Source organism: Periophthalmus magnuspinnatus, chromosome 15 (genome assembly GCF_009829125.3).
Source record: "Periophthalmus magnuspinnatus isolate fPerMag1 chromosome 15, fPerMag1.2.pri, whole genome shotgun sequence".
NCBI classification, from domain to species: domain Eukaryota; kingdom Metazoa; phylum Chordata; class Actinopteri; order Gobiiformes; family Gobiidae; genus Periophthalmus; species Periophthalmus magnuspinnatus.
In genome coordinates this window covers 275,976-293,860 of record NC_047140.1, presented here as the reverse complement: position 1 = coordinate 293,860, position 17,885 = coordinate 275,976, and the positions used below count along the sequence as shown (strand labels likewise).

Genomic DNA, 17,885 nt, shown 5'->3' with positions numbered 1-17,885 from the left:
AATATGTTGTTTCCTAGTACTTTTTCAGCATAAATAGTTTTTGCATGAACTCTCATGCAAGTCTTGTAAGTGCAGTTTGATACGAAGAGATGCATAATAGTTTTGAGAGCTTTTGCCACTCCCCCTTTTTTTGTTGACTAATCTTTAGTCAACCAAGAATTTCCTTGGTCTTCTAACCCTTGACTCTGTCGTGTAGAATTCAATGTAAGGATTACTCATGCTTGTGGCCTGTGGCGAGGATCACGGCTGCGAACTGACAGATTAGACCTTCCCCGGGCATTAGATTATGAGTTATGCAATACATCAACATAGTGTTCTTAAGTGAAAACATGGTCTGTATCTGTGTGCTACACATACTCTATATAGGTTCTACAAGTTAAAATAAATTTCAAAACCACACCTGACCACTGGGTATTCTACTATTCATCCATCCATCCATCCTCTTCCGCTTATCCGGGGCCAGGTCGCAGGGGCAGCAGTCTAAGCAGGGACTTCCAGACTTCCCTCACCCCGGACATGTCCTCCAGCTCCTCCGGTGGGACCCCAAGGCGTTCCCAGGCCAGCTGAGAGACATAGTCCCTCCAGCGTGTCCTGGGTCTTCCCTGGGGCCTCCTCCCGGTGGGACATGCCCAGAACACCTCCCTAGAGAGGCGTCCAGGTCTACTATTCATGGTTACACAAAATAATGTTATTAAAAAAAGAAGCAAATATGCAGCTGTATTAATGAGTTTAAAGGTGGATCTGTCTGTCCCCATCACCCCATCTGAATGCAGCAAACCCACCTCTTGACTTTTGCTATTGAAACCCTGCTGGATGTGAGAGTATATGAGAGAGTAGATGTGAGTATATGAGAGTGTTGTGGAAAAAAATTACAATTCTAAATGAAAAGTAATCCATTTGTGAAGCTCAGTAAGTTTTGAAATACAGAAAATGGTTTATTGTTTGTTACAGCAGATACAGACAGGACAGGGCCCAGGCCTGCCCTGGTCACAGAATGGTAGCCTCCCAGCCCCCTGGTCTTTCCCCCAGTCCCCTAGTCTGTTCTCAGTCTAAGTCCCCAGAGCATCTGAGCTCTAACTATTTTATACCAGAAAGACAATGCTGCATACATTTCAAAGCAGAGTGACCGTTGCTTCACACCCATATGATAATGAACTTTTACACTTAGACAGGTAGAACAACAATGAGTTTCCTGTGGGATGGAGACCGAGCCTTCACAGATGTTAATGTCTGGTCTGGGTCTGACAGACTGACACAGATCAAATGCTTGCAAATGCAACATGAATATACTTAAATTTCCATCACAAGAGAGTACACTACTCACAATAAGTTAGGGATATTGTGAGAGACTCAGAGTCTGCCAGTGCATGTCATACATACGGTGTTTGTTTCACTTCAGAGATTTTTGGGATAGGGAGGCAATTGTATTGGGGTGATAGACACACCTCATTTTGTGTTTTCCACATAATAGTCTCATTGTGTACAGTGTGCCTTACATATTGGGGCCACAAAAAAAGACAACCCTGTTCAATGTGACATCAATTTCAACATTCTGTAGGTACAAAATGCTGGTATTGTCAGTCATTCCAAGTTCATCATTCAAACACACACAACGTCACTTAACGGACGATCAGCGCCACCTGGCCATAGCGCGCCTTTGGGTTGGTGGCAGGCAGTCAGTTGTTGCTCATGAACTTGGTGTGTCTCAAAGTGTCATCAGCAGACTTGCATCAAGACACAGAACTATTGGCAGAGTTTGTGAAAGGCCCAGGAGTGGAGCCCCATGAGTGACAGACGATGACGATAACCAGAACCTAAGGACCTATGCACTCAGACATCGTTATGCAACTGCCACACAGCTGCAGGCCTGTTTACGAGATGTGAGGGGTACTAAGGTTTCCAGACAAACCATTCGCAACCGACTCTACTGCTTTGGGTTCAATGCCAGACGACCGTTGCAGGTGACTCCACTGACACCAAGACACTGCCGTGAACGTTTGCAGTGGGCACAAGACCATGTGACCTGGACAATGCAGCACTGGTCTACCATTCTGTTCACTGATGAGTGTCGGGTCACCTTGCACAGAAATGATGGTCATCAGCGTTGCTGGAGAAGGCGAGGTGAGCAACACACCGAGGTTAACATGGTCCTCAGGATTTGCTTTGGTGGAGGAGGTGCAACAGTCTGGGCAGGCATCACCAGTCAGCACAAGTCAGATTTGGTTATTGTAGATGGCTCAGTCACTGCACGTTCTTACCTCAGAGACATCATAGAACCCATCATCATCCCCCAATTCCGCCAGCACACACCCAACTTTATGTTCATGGATGATAATGCTCCACCACATCGTGCCAGAATTGTCACAGCTTGACTTCAGGAAGTCGGAGTGCCTCATGTGGTATGGCCAGCAATGTCCCCTGACCTGAACCCCATAGAGCACATCTGGGACCAGCTGAAGCAGAGACTGGATGGTCGTACCCCACCCCCACGTGACCTGGCAGAACTGCGTGCAGCACTTGTTGTTCTGAGGCAATACGTTCCACTCTTCCACATCATGAGGCTAGTGAGGAGCATGAGACATCGCTGTCAAGCTGTCATTGCAGCAAATGGTGGAAACGCCTACTATTGACCTTGTCAATTTTTGTTATTTGGGGCTATCCTTGTTATTGTCAAAAATTTTGTGATGGCAAATATCAAACTCATGAAAATGGTGTTTCCTCTCATTCATTATTAGTAATATCAAAGGGAACTTTTACTTATTTCATTACAATTCAGACCAAATAGGAAAAGCCCTCATGTAAATAACAATATCCCTAACTTATTGTGAGTAGTGTATATGTGAGGGTAGATGAGAGAGTAGATGTGAGTAGATGTGAATAGATGAGAGAGTAGATGTGTGAGTAGATGGAGAGTAGATGAGAGAGTATATGTGAGTAGATGAGAGAGTACATGCATATATTTGAGTATATGAGAGAGTATATGTGAGTAGCTGACAGTATATGAATATATGAGAGACTACCGTATATGTGAGTAGATGAGAGAGCATATGTGAGAGTAGGCGGGGCCACAGAGTCACTACTAGACTGAGCACAGTCAGATGCATTGACGTAGAGAGGTTATTGAAATGTAGCCTGTTGTCAATGGTTTACAGCGATAAGAACTTTTATTTTTTCAGCCATCGATCGCCCAAGACGAGACCCAAAAGCCAGCGCTTCGTTCTGTCATTCACGTTGAGGTGGTGTAGTCTGATGTATGCTGGTGTAGGCTTGTGTATGCTGGTGTAGGCTTGTGTAGACTGGTGCTGCGCTCTCCCGCCTCCTCTCCAGCTGCGGAGCATCATTCTCCGCCGCTCCATTCCGCTTGCTCAGTGAACAGCAGGGATTTGTAATCACACGTATCAGATTATCTCACGGTCTTGTTCATCTTCTGTATTGTTTCGTGGCTCTGGGCATCACCAATGGAACGAGGCGCCTCACGCGGCAGCAGCCCGCGGCTTTAGCCGGTGAACGGTCCCGTGAAGAAGCTTGTAAACCGAGCACAGGCCCCGCCTAAGGTAGGCCCATTTCTAAGAATCGTTTATGCCTTTATTATGACAAGCCGAATTAACAAGTCTATTCCTTGTGAAAGAAGTGTGGTCTAAGGGCAAAGGTGCTTGTTTTCACCTGTAACTGCATTGCATTTGAGCAGATTGGCCTCCTGCGGATCTCCACCAATCTGAATGTCCAACCCAAAATTTACCACATTTCAAGTGTCTCAGTCAGTTTGAAATTCAGAATAGGCAGTTTCCCCAAAATGAACTTGAACATATTGTCGTTTTTCACTCATGTTGCTGTGACTGAAGTGCATGTCTGTTCACAGGTGAGCCATGGCTGATAGCAGCGCTCCTCAGGGTGGGGCTCTGGGTGGAGAGGAGTCTGTGTCTGAGGTTCCACCATCAGAGGAGAGTTTAGCCTCAGAGAGCCTCCATCAGGACTGCGGTACAACCAGTGATGAGCAACCAGAGCAGGGTTTAGCCTCTGAGAGCCTCCATCAGAACTGCTGTACAACCAGTGATGAGCAACCAGACGCCCCAGGTGTAGACCATGACAGCAGGTTCCCCAGTAATGATGGCTCTGACTGCAAGCCAGATCAGAGTCCAGTCATCAGGAGCTCTACTCCATCTGTGTTTGAAGGGCATGCAGCAGAGAACATGTGCACATTAGTGCAGAGTTCATGCACACTAGTGGACAGCAGTGCTGGAGCACCACTGATGGTGTGTAAAAGGCCCATGATGATGCAGCAGTGCAACATGGTTACTACTATTTGTCGAGGTGGGTTTGCCTCAGATGGCACTGGCCCCCAGCTGTTTCAGGAGTCTCAGGGGCCTCAGACCACAGCCAATGAGGGATTCCCCTGTGATAGTTCCCAGTGTTATGGCTCTTATTTCCACCACACAAACTTGGAGGACACTTTTGCTGCTTACTGCCACCCACAACCCATTCCTGCCCCTTCTCAGCTCCTACCTCATTTGACAGGCCCAGAAATTCCACCTCACCTGAGCATGCCTCGCCTAATGTCATCTTTGAGTGAGACTGGGCTGGATGCTAAACCAGTGTCCTGCTGCTGTCAACTGGGCTGCTCCTGGATTAGTGTGTTGCCCCAGCCCCAGAGGGCATGCGCTGTGAGTACTCTGACCCGTGACGTAGGAACCCTAACTGCCAGCAAAAGTCACAGGGATGTAGGAGTGCAGACTGAGGACAGCAGTTATCATGTATTCCCCCAAGTGTGTCTCACAGAGGAGATCCACAGGGAGTGCCAGAAAATCAGCCAAAATGCTTCACAAAAGGCCAGCTCTAAGTCACCTGTCAAAGAGGTGAAGTGGGATGCTGAGGGAATGACATGGGAAGTGTACGGGGCATCTGTGGACCCAGAGGAACTGGGCTTGGCCATTCAGAAACACCTGGAACTTCAGATCAAAGAGACGGCCAGTCGTGCTGCGAAACTGTCCCGTCAGAACACAAACACATCCAGGCATAGCGTGTCCTGTCAGCGGAAAAGGAGAATGCTCAGGTCCCTGCAGCCCCCAGCCTGTTGCACCCGCACTACCACTGCTGTGGATTGATGGACATACCAAAACACTGTGTGACTACTTGGTACCATATGAAGTCCAGCAATTCTTGTGGGATATTTTTAAGTTTTAAAGGTGTGACTATTTAATGCACATTAATGTCAGGAAGATGCACATTTTTAATATGGTTTTGTTTCTGTTCCCATTGTTTTCCACGTGGATGTTTGGTTTAATCATATTTCCACAAATGGTATATTTAAATCATATCAAACTCCCATTGGCCCTTTGTTATCTCAGGCGCCACCTTGAGGTTTGGGAATCACTGTTCTAATTCATTGAAGGTACAGTACAGTGTATTCATCCTCCTCATCGTGCTCATCTTAAACACAAAGCCCATTATGGTAAATCTGCTGTTTATTCTTTTTGTTTGTACAGAAATATATGGTGAGTTTAATACATCTACAGGTGAAGCTACCACCCTAATTTGCCCCTCATGTGAAAATTGTGCCATGTTATGTGGTGTTTGTGAGTTCCTTAAATACTAAAAGGGCTGTGTGTGTACACACAAACATAAAAATATGAATGTCAATAAATTATCTAAGAAATTTATTAAAATGTTAGACTTCATTTAAGTGTTTGTTTTTTTCTTATTCTTGAATGTTGGATTAACTGAAGAAGATTTCTTGCACGCCTATAAAATATTATTATCTCTGTCTTGCTGTTTGCTATTTTGGCACAACAAGAGTACTAGCCTATCTTATCACCTCCTCCGTCTACTTATACTTTTTGTTATTTTAATAGATCCATGGGTTCACCCGAACATTAAAGATACCTTTATGGCAGGAGTGTCCAAACTTTTCTCATTAAGGGCCACATATAAAAACACAGACAAAGCTGAGGGCCGACTGAGGGCCATAGACTGGTCACCAATACAGTGCATACTTCAGATCTTAAGATGTGTTATTATTACAAGTTAGACTGCACCACTAGACAATTATTCATTCTTACATCCTTAATGAGACACATTAAATATTTGATATATTTGATTCTCAGAAATGTACAGTAAAAAGTACTGTTTAACGTAACATGAGCCAATTCACCTGGAAGCTTGAGGGCCGCACTTTTCCCCCAGGCCACAGTTTGGGCATGCCTGCTTTATGGCGAAAGTCAACCACGTGCTCGGAAGTTGATGCGTCGTGGGCGGGGTTTATACAGTCATGGCGGCCGCTATGAAGAACGTGGAAGAAATAAGAAGTCGGGTAATTTTAGGGGAATTTGGTGTCAAAAATGTAAGTAAATCATGGCAAATGTGTGTCACCAAGTACCTAAGAATGCAGAACAGTGGAGTTATGTCTGAGAAACGAAGAAAAAATACAAAATCACAGTGACTGATACTGTAGTACAAGTCACCATCATATGTGATGGATTTTATTTTAGTTGGGCTTGTTAAATGCATGTTTGCACTGGTTTCAGGCCCATACGACGGATTTTCCAGGAAACTATCCCGGTTATGACGACACTTGGAACTTGGGCAAATTCCAAAAGGTAAATTGACATGTCTCAGTGTATCACGAAAAAAACTGTTATGACTGATTATAGATCTGAGCAGTAGATGTTAAGAGTACGTACGTTTTTGTTCAGAACTTCCGTATCAATGTGGTTCAACTGAAAGAGAACAGTATGGAGTTTGACATGGTGGGCGTAGATCCAGCCATCGCCAACGCTTTCAGAAGAATCCTTTTAGCTGAGGTGTCATCCCTAATGAATTATGTCACATCACACTTAGTATGGAGTAGCCTATTAAATTGAGAAACTGTCTTTCCAGGTCCCAACCATGGCGATAGAGAAGGTGTTTATCTACAACAACACGTCCATTGTCCAGGATGAGGTCCTGGCCCATAGACTAGGCCTCATACCTATTAGAGCAGACCCGCGTCTGTTTGAATACAGAAATTCAGGTTTGTCTGTAGTCTTATAAAATTATGATATATAGATGATACACGAGTAAAGCACTGAAAGCGGTCAGAACTCAACTGTGATCAAAGCTAATTGTCTTCAAATGAGGAAAATGGAAAAAAATGTTTTCCCAGGTACCAAAACACAAAAGTAACTACAGATGATGTGCTCTTGTTGTGAAGATTATGCTTAAATTGCTTACACTACATAATGTCTCATCCTAGTAATGAACATGAACAATGAAGTTGGCACCCTTTTTTGTTTTACCTTAAAATTGCTTTCCCCCCCACTGGCATTTACCGGTACTGAGTGAAACTGAACAAATAGAAATCAGGGTTGAATTAAATACTTGGATTTCCTTTTGAAAAAAGTCAAGCACAAATGTTTTCTTACACACCCTATGGCAGAATATATCACACATAAGAATTTGTTATCGTGACAGGGCTACTCTTAAGTAATAAACAATAAATCTGTTCTGCCTAGAAATGAAGGAATAAAGTGATTAAAGACTGAGCACTATGCAAGTATAGTATTGCTGGGATCCATTTGACATCACAACATTCTTTAAGCCAATAATATTTAATACAGATGGGGTGCAGCTAAAATGAATATTGTTAAATTACAGATTTTAGTTGTATAGGAAGTTAATGGCCTAATCAATAATAGAAATCTTGCTCCTATCTATGATTATGACATTATTACATTCTAGAGTCTGAAAACCACCAATGGTCTCTCTCTAGTGTAGTATTTAATGGAAAATGTATCATTTAATGTATTTTCAATTGGAATGTTTCGTGTCAAAATGATTCTTACCCTTTTCACTGTCGAAGGACTGCCATTATTTGGTGTAGCTTTCTGTCCATTTAAATAGGTCAAAATAACTAAGGCTCTATTCCCTTTAGGTGAGGACACAGCTGCAGAGGAGGGCTCAGAGATTGACACCATCCAGCTTCAGCTGAAGGTGAAATGCAGCCGAAACCCCAGGGCCAGCAAAGATTCTTCAGATCCCCGAGAGCTCTACCTGCACCACATGGGTATGGCTTCTGTTGTCAATTAAAAACAATACACAAAAGAGCTAAAAAAGTTAATAGAAAGTTAGAAATAGAAAAGTTAATAGAATTTCTTGGCACACTGGCACATGTGTGAGCAAAAATATTTTTCCACTCAGTTTATTCTAGAGACCTTAAGTGGATGCCCATTGGAAACCAGGCAGATGTGTTTGCAGATGCATTTATTGGACCAGTACATGATGATATACTGATCGCACAGCTGAGACCAGGACAGGAGCTGGACATTGTCATGCATTGTGTTAAAGGCATTGGTGAGTGCCCATATGATCTAAAAATGTAAAAATTTGTTCCACTACAACACCTGACCATGTAAGTGATGTATAGGCAAGGACCATGCTAAGTTCTCACCTGTGGCCACAGCCAGCTACAGACTGCTCCCAGAGATCACGCTGATGGAACGGGTGGAGGGGGAGCAGGCGGAGCGGCTTCAGCGCTGCTTTTCCAGAGGTGTTATAGAGCTAGAGGAGCAGAATGGTGAGATGGCTGCAGAATATTGGAGGAAAATGTGTAAATTTGATACTTTGTATGAATGGAAAATTGACCGTTCATGGATTTGCCATGGGAATCATACTCATTTTGTTGGTAGTACAATTTATTGAAAAAAGGACTTTTTAGAACCTGAATGTTATTACTATAATTGTATATTTTGTATGTGTGCTTTAATCCAATTAAAGGCGAAAAGGTTGCTAAAGTTGTAAACAGTCGCCTGGATACATGCAGCAGAGAGGTCCTTCGACACGATGACCTAAAGAACTTGGTGAAACTTGGACGCATACGGGACCACTTCATCTGTATGTATATCACTCCACTTGTGCTAAACTGCTCTATGATAAAATGTATATTGTATTAGGAAGTTTCATTACTATATTGACTGTTATGTTTCAATAAGTATTTCTTTTAAACAAACCAGTTATTGAATGCCTTCTCTACCCTTCCTTAGAAGAGTCACGTGACCGTAATTGAAAAGCTGATACTTTTAGTTTAGTTGTATTTGTAAATTGTGGTTCGCCTCAATAGGACTACACTTGGTTGCATAAATATTTGCATTATACTGCTATCTGATATCACTGTTTTTATATTGCAGTTACAGTTGAATCGACTGGCATCCTCCCACCTGATGTCCTTGTGGCAGAGGCCATCCAAGTGCTCATGAGCAAGTGTCAAAGGTTTCTCAGTGAACTGGATTCCTCAGATATGGACTAACTTAAGCACCTCCTTCAGTAAAGTTGGACAGTGGCTTGGAATGGTCCTAGTGGAACATGCTACAGTCTTATGGCTTATGCAATTTACATAAATGGACAACATCACTGAAGTGCATTGCTCGGGCTGTGGACACTTTGAAATATCATAATGTACGCATGTATACACATTAAACATCACCCACATGAACATGCAATCTGGCCCATGTGCGCTTAAGGGGTATTCGATGAAGCGAGCTAAAGAGAATGCCTTGCTTATTTGGGCAATCCAGTCTCGTTAAATTCTTAGTTCCGTTCCATGAAAGTGACTACCGGAGTTGGCGCCGAATTGCTGTAATAACAAACACCCGAGTACAAAACTGGTTGGGACCAGGCTAACTGTCAAGATTATTTTAGCTTTGTCTCCAAGAACGTCTAAAGAAACTATTTGATCAAGCCTTTTAGCACATGCACTCACACACTTGTGTTTGAGTCCTCACTCTTTGGATCAGAATGAAAATTTCCATGTTCCAAATCAAACTGCATTAACTTGGCCCTCCCAGAGTAACTGGGAGCGTGCACAAAGCACATCTTAAACCTCAGGTCTGAGTTAGCACTGGTCATATCCAGGCTTATTTCTTTGGAACGACTTGAGGCTAAAGCTGGAGGACCTAGTTTCAGCTCAGGATTTCAGGATAAGCCGGGACTTCTTAACTTTGAAGGAATACCCTCTTGCTTTGAAAATATCCCATTAAAACTGTATAGTTATTATATATAGTTTTATATATATATATAAAAAATATATATCTGGTAAAATAATTGAACAAACTTGTATTGTCTTGTCAAACAAGGGTATAAAGTGTTTTTTAAATCTATTTTACAGTCATTTCACATTTGTCTGATACTTAAATCTCCACACAATGCATTTAAAGAACTAAAATGTGTAATTATTGTTATAGCGATATTCATATAGAAATATTGATATTAATTTGTGTCAGTATCACCTAACTTGGTCAAAATGCCACGATGAAACAATTGCAACAAAACTAACATAGGCCTATACTTAGATAAATAATATTAGTTATTATCATCTACTAAGTGTATTGCGCATATTGTCTACATATCAATGAATCTACTAAAATTATCAACTGTAACACCTCAAGATATAAAAGGATGTTCATTTCTGGTGTAAATGTCAGAGAGAACAATGAATCTGAAATATAGAGTCAAAAAGTCCTAAAATGACCAGAATGGTGTTACTCATGATAGAGTATTCTGAAGTTATCAGAATACTAAAATGTCATGTTACACCTGAGTAATTTGATTTCTGATTCTTCACACTTACAAGTTTTGAAAAGAAATTAATGTGGCAAAAAAAACAACAAACAATGATATAACACCCAGAAGTGATCCAAATCTCATTTTATATCATTCATGTGGCATCACTTAGTGAAAAAGTGGGACAAAGGCCAGGTCAGGTAGCCTCCCTAGGCTACTCTGATCCTGTGTGAACCATGGAAGTATAATAAAGTCTTAGAAATCCATGGTGTGAACAAATAGATCCATCCATCCATAGACCCACCAGGAGAATGTTTTTATTAAACCAGTGAGGATAAAACAGTGATTTGTTTTTGTATAGTATGTATCTATTACTCCAAATAAATAAAAAAATAATGAGGAGAGATATGTTTGTATGAACCTGCCCATGTTAAAAGAGTCTGCTGTGAAATGCTGAGAGTTTTACTGGGATTTTGTCCACATTATAATTACAAAAGAGGGGAAAATTAAAACCACCCAAATCTCAAAAGATGTAGTGAGGAAATATATTTCGAATGAAGGTTGGATTTTTAAAATATAATTTAATCTAGTTTAGTTTAAATGTATTATTTAGGGGTGTAAAATTTGGAAAATTCAGTCCTCCAATTTCATAGGAGTTCATTAAGACATTAAGATGTTCTTATTATATATTATTTTTCCAAATAAAATTATATAGAATTTGGTCAGTTGATTGAAGTGTCTGATTGCCAGTGTATGTTACACTGTCTTTAACGTTTCACACCTGGATCCTAAAGCACAGTTTTTGACTGGGAGGAGCTAACACTTTTTTATGTTAAGATGAAGTCCTGAACCATTAGATGAAGTTCCTATTAGGTTTAGAGCACAAGAAATGTGGCTACTGTCTCTCAAATAAAGAATGGTGTCATCAGCCACTGACTTCAAAATGTCTTTGCCAACGCAAAAATACATTTTATTTGGTTCATAAATATGTAATCGGTGAGTGTTCGGGTGGCAAATAGAAATAGGTATGGCGAAATTGAACAACCCTGTCATATTCGTCTATTAATACTGAAACATGGAGAAGAACCATTATTTAGTGAGCATTGTTAGCATTGTTGTATAATTGTATTGCATTGCAGAAAAAAGGCTTAAAACTGAATTTATGTTGCAGCTGAAGATAAAGTTGTGATGAACGGAATCAAAAGCTTTGTAAAAGTCTAAAAAGAGAATGAAAATATCATCAGTTATAAGATGTGAATAATTTAAAATATCAAGCACAACCCCAGTGATATTTGAGATGTGTCTGTTTTGCATGAACCCAGACTGTGGCCGTGTCTCAATTCGCCAAATGCACCTTTTGAAGGTACCCTTCGAAGTACTCATCAAAGTGTAGTTTCAAGGTTCCGGACGAGAACGTGTCCTCCTCGGTGTAGCCGCCATCTTGCTGAAGTGGAACAGGCCCACACCATGGACCGCACTTCCACCGCTGTCTTTGAGCGTACGATACATACATTACGTACGTTATTTTTTATTATTTTTTATTTAATAGAAGAAAAGTCAAGATGTCGTCGTCGCAGCCGTTTCTTTCTGTTTAGATTGAATATCAATAGGCAAATATAACGTTAAAGGTGATTTTTTTTCTCAATTGTAGCTACTTCATAACTTTAACAAAATATACCTTGTGAAAACGTAATAACAGAGACAGAGGTAACAATATCATTTTGACATTCATAGTCTATAAACCAGAGAACACTGATTAGTTGTACATATAGTGGGATATTACAGTTTAACGATTCGGTATTTTGGCCAGTGGCTACACCACTTTAATAACAGTAGAGGGCGCTGTTTCCCTTCTTTTGCCAGTTCTTTTCATTTTATTATTGTAAAGTATTTTCTAGCAGTGCAGTGCTACATCAAACTAGTATCTTGATTTACTAACACAAAGGTAAATGACACGTGCCCACCAGACCTATGGAATGTACCGGAACACATGAAAATTTTGTGCACGTCTCAGGACTCTCTTCTGTCCTTTCCTGAGAGTCCGTTGCTTCATTGTTCACATTACCTGTGTGGAACTCATTAAACTCTTCTGACTTTATGTTTCAGTCTCTTGGTCTTTGGCGCTTACAATAGAAACAAACATTCTTACATTGTTCTTATTGCAGTAATAATTTCTAATGATAATAATGTCTTCTTCCTGTCTAGCAATAACTCCACATTCCTTTATTCCATGTAACTCCTCTCCTTTTTAACCATCAAACACACTGTACAGATCTTTATTCAGATTTAACAGTTTCATGTCGCACTGTTGTAGATGAGGTAAACCAGTATGAACATTTGAACGTGTATTGCGCAACGGACTCCATTTTTTTCTCTTTTTTGCGTAACCGCGGTGCATGATGGGATATAGAAGTGCGTGAAGTGTGCACGGATGCACGCTTCGGTTACGTCCGATCTCCATGGAAACGGTGCAAAGGGAAGGGCAGGTTTGTCGGTCGCATTCAGTAGGGTGCGTTAAAATGGGACAGCCCTTGTCGCGCCAGAAATTACGTAACTGCCCTTCGAAGCACACTTCGAATGGTGATTCTAAGGCCAGTTTGGCGAATTGGGACACGGCCTAAGGCCAGTTTGGCGAATTGGGACACGGCCTAAGGCCAGTTTGGCGAATTGAGACACGCCTACGTTTCTCCAATGACAGAGTCCAACACAGATTTTAATCATCGAGCAAAAATGAAAGCAAAATTTAGTGATCATTATTTAGCAGACACATAGGACATAGATTGTCAATATTAAGAATTTGTTTTTTAGGTTTTGGTATCAGGGTGATCACCTCTTGGTCTAATGTTGGAGGGAGCGTGCCTTGGCCATATCTTTCTGAAATACTTTTATTATAAAGTCACTAAATTGTTTATAGAACTCTCCTGTTAGTCTGTCTGGACCAGGTGATTTATTATTTTTCAGTTTACTTATAGAAATGAGTAGAAACAGGAGAATCACCGAGATCACGTTCAGAAGGCTGACTTTTTTGAGAATCAATATTATTTACGAATGGCTCAGGAGTTTCAGATGTATCATTGGGAAGATACAGCTTACCACTAAAAAGAACTAACAAATCTTGCAATTTTTGGGGCTTCAGAAGTTACTTGGTCATTGATGTTTAATTCTTGTAGTGTGTTTGGCTTGTCACGATGCTGTTCTAATTGAAAGAAATAAGATCAGTTACTTTGATCTTCTTCTAACCACTTTAGCCGAGATCTTACAAAGGCACCTTCAGCTCGTTTTTCATAAATATCATCCAATTTATTTTGTAAAAAGGCTAAACTAATTTTGTTTTCTTCTGAGAGATCTTTTGGATTCATTGGAGATAATCCTCTTCTGCCTGCCTGTATTTATTTAATTCAGAACAAAATTTTCTTAAGTATGCTGTAATTTCATATTTTAAAAATTCACAATTTTTATGATAACAATTTTTGATGTTAGCTTTATGTCAAGAAAACTCTGTTCTCGACGTGCTGGTATAACAGGTATTAGACTTTTATTTACTCTGATCTGAGGGGATCAGAGGGAAGGAGCACAGATGAAGAAACTACACAGACTGCTTCGATGAGGTCTTCTTCTGCCTTCTCCGACGCCTCCTTTTCAGGCAGGCTTTTATTAACAGCTTGACATTCCCCAGCAATTTCCTTATGATGCTTATCAGTAGAACAACCCTCCTAGTCCCTTCCTCACACTGACATGACCTTTCTTATCTTTCCGTTTCGGTTACACATCTGTTGACCCTTCAACTTTTCACTCAGTTCTGTTACTTTACAACTTAATTATACATTTCATTTACGCAGTTTGTAGTTTTCCATCACACTCTGTTAGTCTCGTACACAATATAAGCATACATTTCTTTAATGATAAAAATATAAGCACACACTTTATTAAAATAGTAAGAGACCATTTCAGAAATCTTTCGTTGCACAGTCTGTCACAGGGAGAATATCATGTTAACATCTTCAGTATCTAGACAATCAGACACCACCCAGAAGTTGATTCATGACTGCCTGGAACCACTATTGTTACTCCATGTACAAACTGATTCTGCCTAGAATTTCTCTCTCCAAAAGTCTTTTAAATTAAAAAGTTACATAAATGCAATTATTATTATCATTATTGTTATTATTTTTGCATTAGTGGACTGGTTTAATATATCAACTAAATCATTTTCTATAGTGGATAGGAGTTCAGAATTTTCACGTTTTGAATTATAACCAAAAATATAAATAATAATAAAAGTTTTATTTTGATAGTCCAATAACATGACTACAAAATGTACGTGGCTGTCACATTTGTGAGAAAGGATATCACCTTCAAGTTTGTGTTTTAGCGTGAGAGTGCCAGCCCAATGCTGACTTCCATGTGAAGGAAATACATTATCACCCCAATGAGTCTTCCAGAAGTTAGTGTCACCACATGTAGAATGGGATTCTTGAAAGAAGAAAAGGCCTATATTTAATTCTTTAACAAGCAGAAACAGTGCTTTACGTTTTGTGGTATTTTTACGCCGTGGCATTCAAAGAACCTGAAGACAGACATAAAAACGAAGAGCAAAAAAAGTATCGATGAGCTTCATTTGGCTGGGGCCGAACGCTAAGGCTGACGTCACACTCAATTCACTTTTGGTTTGAGCGTGAGGACAGCAGGGGGCGGGATAGAGAGACCGGAGTTGCTGTGGCAACGGCTAAACTGGTTTATATACGGCAAAGTAGTAGCTAACCTGTGTTAGCTACTAGTTTGCTGTAGTAGCTGTAGCAGCTAACACAATATCACTTTATGTGATATTGTGATGTGGATTATTAACCTTTTAATAAGTTATACATACCGAGGTAAATGCACCAATTGCTATGGAAGCCCGTTTCTGCCATGGAAAAAAAAGCCCCACAGGAAGTCGAAATGAGGAGTTTTAAAACTCCTAATTACAGGTTTAAAACTCATAATTACAAGCACAGGGGCTCATCACCCCACCAGCAGTGTAGCAACAGACTCCTGGCTCAGCTTTGTTCAGTTCAGTTAATGGGCCAGGTGCGGGGCTCAGGCAGCTGCTCTGAAGGAAGCCACAACTTGGAACGGGTGTCTTTTTTATGCCCAGATGCTATGAAGTTAACTTAAACATATGTCATAAACCCAATGCTATATAATGTGGAGCCTGTTCTGTTCTGTAATAAGCGTCTTTAGGAATCTCTTCTCCAGGTTAACTGGAGTGGCGTTGTTGGTGGAAATTTAGGATCTAATGTTTGTGATCACTCCTAATGTCACACTAGCCTTATTAACAGGAAAAAGTCGGGGAAAGTCTGCGCAATTTACCTTTGTATATACATCTTATTAAAAGGTTAATAATGCACACCGCAATATCACATAAAGGTGATATACTGTCTGAAATCTGGTAAGCTCCTTTACTGCACATGAACCGGTTTAGCCGTTGCTACAGCAACCTCGTTCCCCCCTAACCCCGCCCCCTGCTGTCTTTTTGAGACAAACTCGGAGCAACAAATGTCTCAAAACTTCTGAAAGCATAATTTTCAGATTAGACTTCAGATAGAAGTTGTACCTGTAAAATGGAATTTTTTTTAAGTGTAATGCGAAATTTATAAGTGTAAAAAAAGAAACATTTTTATTTACCAGTGTACAAATCAACATTTACACATTCAAATATTTTGGAATAATTGCACCTCTATATGCATCGGATGTATCGGAGGAGACCTGTCCGTACTCGGCCTAATACATCGACTCAGTAAATCACCACGACCCTCCGCCAGCTGCCGTCTCCTTTGTGCGCAGAGAACAGCCGCGTGCACCATACGCGTGCACTTGGAGAGAGCCGAGCCGCGCGGTCACAGATAGATACAGCACGCGTTGCAGTTAATGATCTAATGGTTTTATTTGCAAAAAATAATGGGACAAATGCAGCTGGCTTTTCAGTAGACTAGAAACTTTTAAACAAAATTGCATGTTTCAATACAATAAGTGAATACATTAAAATCAGTTACACTGTTACATTATAAAAAGGTGTTCAGAGACAAACAATCTTCATGTCAATATGGCTTTTTATTTAAGCATTTGGAAATGGTGGATAAACAAGATTCTATTTGTTTAATTAAAACAGGAAAAAACAGAGAGGTAGGAGAACATGTACTTTTGTGAAAATAAAATTTGCCAAATATAATAATTAAACTATTTGCCTTTTTAGTTTGAGTCCAAATTCTTATCATGCATACCAAAAATGATATGTTCAAATTTTAATGAAAAACTTGGGTCAATATGATCTTTTATGAATTTTAAGCAGTCTTCCCAAGAAGCGATGTGCATTTCCAATAAAGATGACTTATCATTTTGAGCTATTCTTTACAAAAAGTGCAGTTAGTGTAAATTCCTTTAATATATTTTAGCATAAATTGATTATTAGAGTAAATTTGATGTATTAGTTTAAAGGAGATGTCTTTCAACTTATTTATCATACATTTTTGGATCAAAGACCATCCTTTTTTCTATATAATGTCAGGGACAAAATGGCGGAGGGCACAGACATAAACATCTTGATGAAACAGAGCACATATTTTTCAGTTGTCTTACACACAAGACTAAACTTTCCCAACAGTGGTATCAACACACAGTCTATCACAGTCTATGATGACATATTTTTCAGTCAATAACAGTGTTTTTAAATAGTTCACATATTTCTTTGGTCACATCAAAAACAATTGTAAAATTAAAGCTGCAAGCGGTAATGATGGTCCTCGCCCCCCACGGGACCGCCTGGGTCCAGTGACCACCCCCTCGTTGCATTCCGCCTGCCCGGCCACCGCCCACCCGCTATCCGCGCCCCTTCATATCGCTTCTGTTGTGCAGTGTCGTGGTCCGTGGTGTTGAACTGGCAACCTGGTGCACAATATATCTATGGTGTAATTGACTTTTCTGCATGTTGTGAGGTAGGGAATATATTGGCCAAGTTTCATGTGTACTATAGAGGGCGCTATAGAGGCCACTGGCCACGTGGTCATTACTGTTCTCTATTCACAGTTTTATTTATGCATCAGTGGTTAGAATTTGAGCTCTTTAGGCCGATCCATGTGTCCATGAGCGGGAATCAAAGAAACCGGAAGAAGGCATTATTCGGCAGCGGCATACAGTCAAACAGTGTGGAATTTGGCAAAAAACATGTATATCATATGAAAAGCCATGTGTGTAGATATGGCATGTGAAATCTGAGCTCATTTGGACCATAACTAGATACGTTTAGAAAACACGTGGCGAAAAATGTAGCAAATTTTCAACTTCTCGTCCATCATAAAGCAGTGCTTCAATTCATTTTT

General features: G+C 40.4%; 2 protein-coding genes across 2 annotated transcripts; both read left to right on the top strand.

Annotated features, from left to right (window-relative positions):
* The first annotated feature begins 3,105 nt into the window (after positions 1–3,105).
* si:dkey-191g9.7 (G protein-regulated inducer of neurite outgrowth 2) lies at positions 3,106–5,675 on the top strand. Its single transcript, XM_033980092.2, has 2 exons — positions 3,106–3,554; positions 3,860–5,675. Exon 2 carries the CDS (start codon positions 3,867–3,869, stop codon positions 5,100–5,102), a length of 1,236 nt encoding a protein of 411 aa, XP_033835983.1. The 5' UTR covers positions 3,106–3,554; positions 3,860–3,866; the 3' UTR covers positions 5,103–5,675.
* Positions 5,676–6,242: 567 nt separating this feature from the next.
* polr1c (RNA polymerase I and III subunit C) lies at positions 6,243–9,972 on the top strand. Its single transcript, XM_033979153.2, has 9 exons — positions 6,243–6,337; positions 6,522–6,593; positions 6,690–6,797; positions 6,874–7,006; positions 7,907–8,038; positions 8,173–8,325; positions 8,399–8,548; positions 8,749–8,865; positions 9,159–9,972. The coding sequence occupies exons 1-9, from the start codon at positions 6,266–6,268 to the stop codon at positions 9,275–9,277; spliced, it is 1,056 nt and encodes a 351-aa protein (XP_033835044.1). The 5' UTR covers positions 6,243–6,265; the 3' UTR covers positions 9,278–9,972.
* Positions 9,973–17,885: the final 7,913 nt, after the last annotated feature.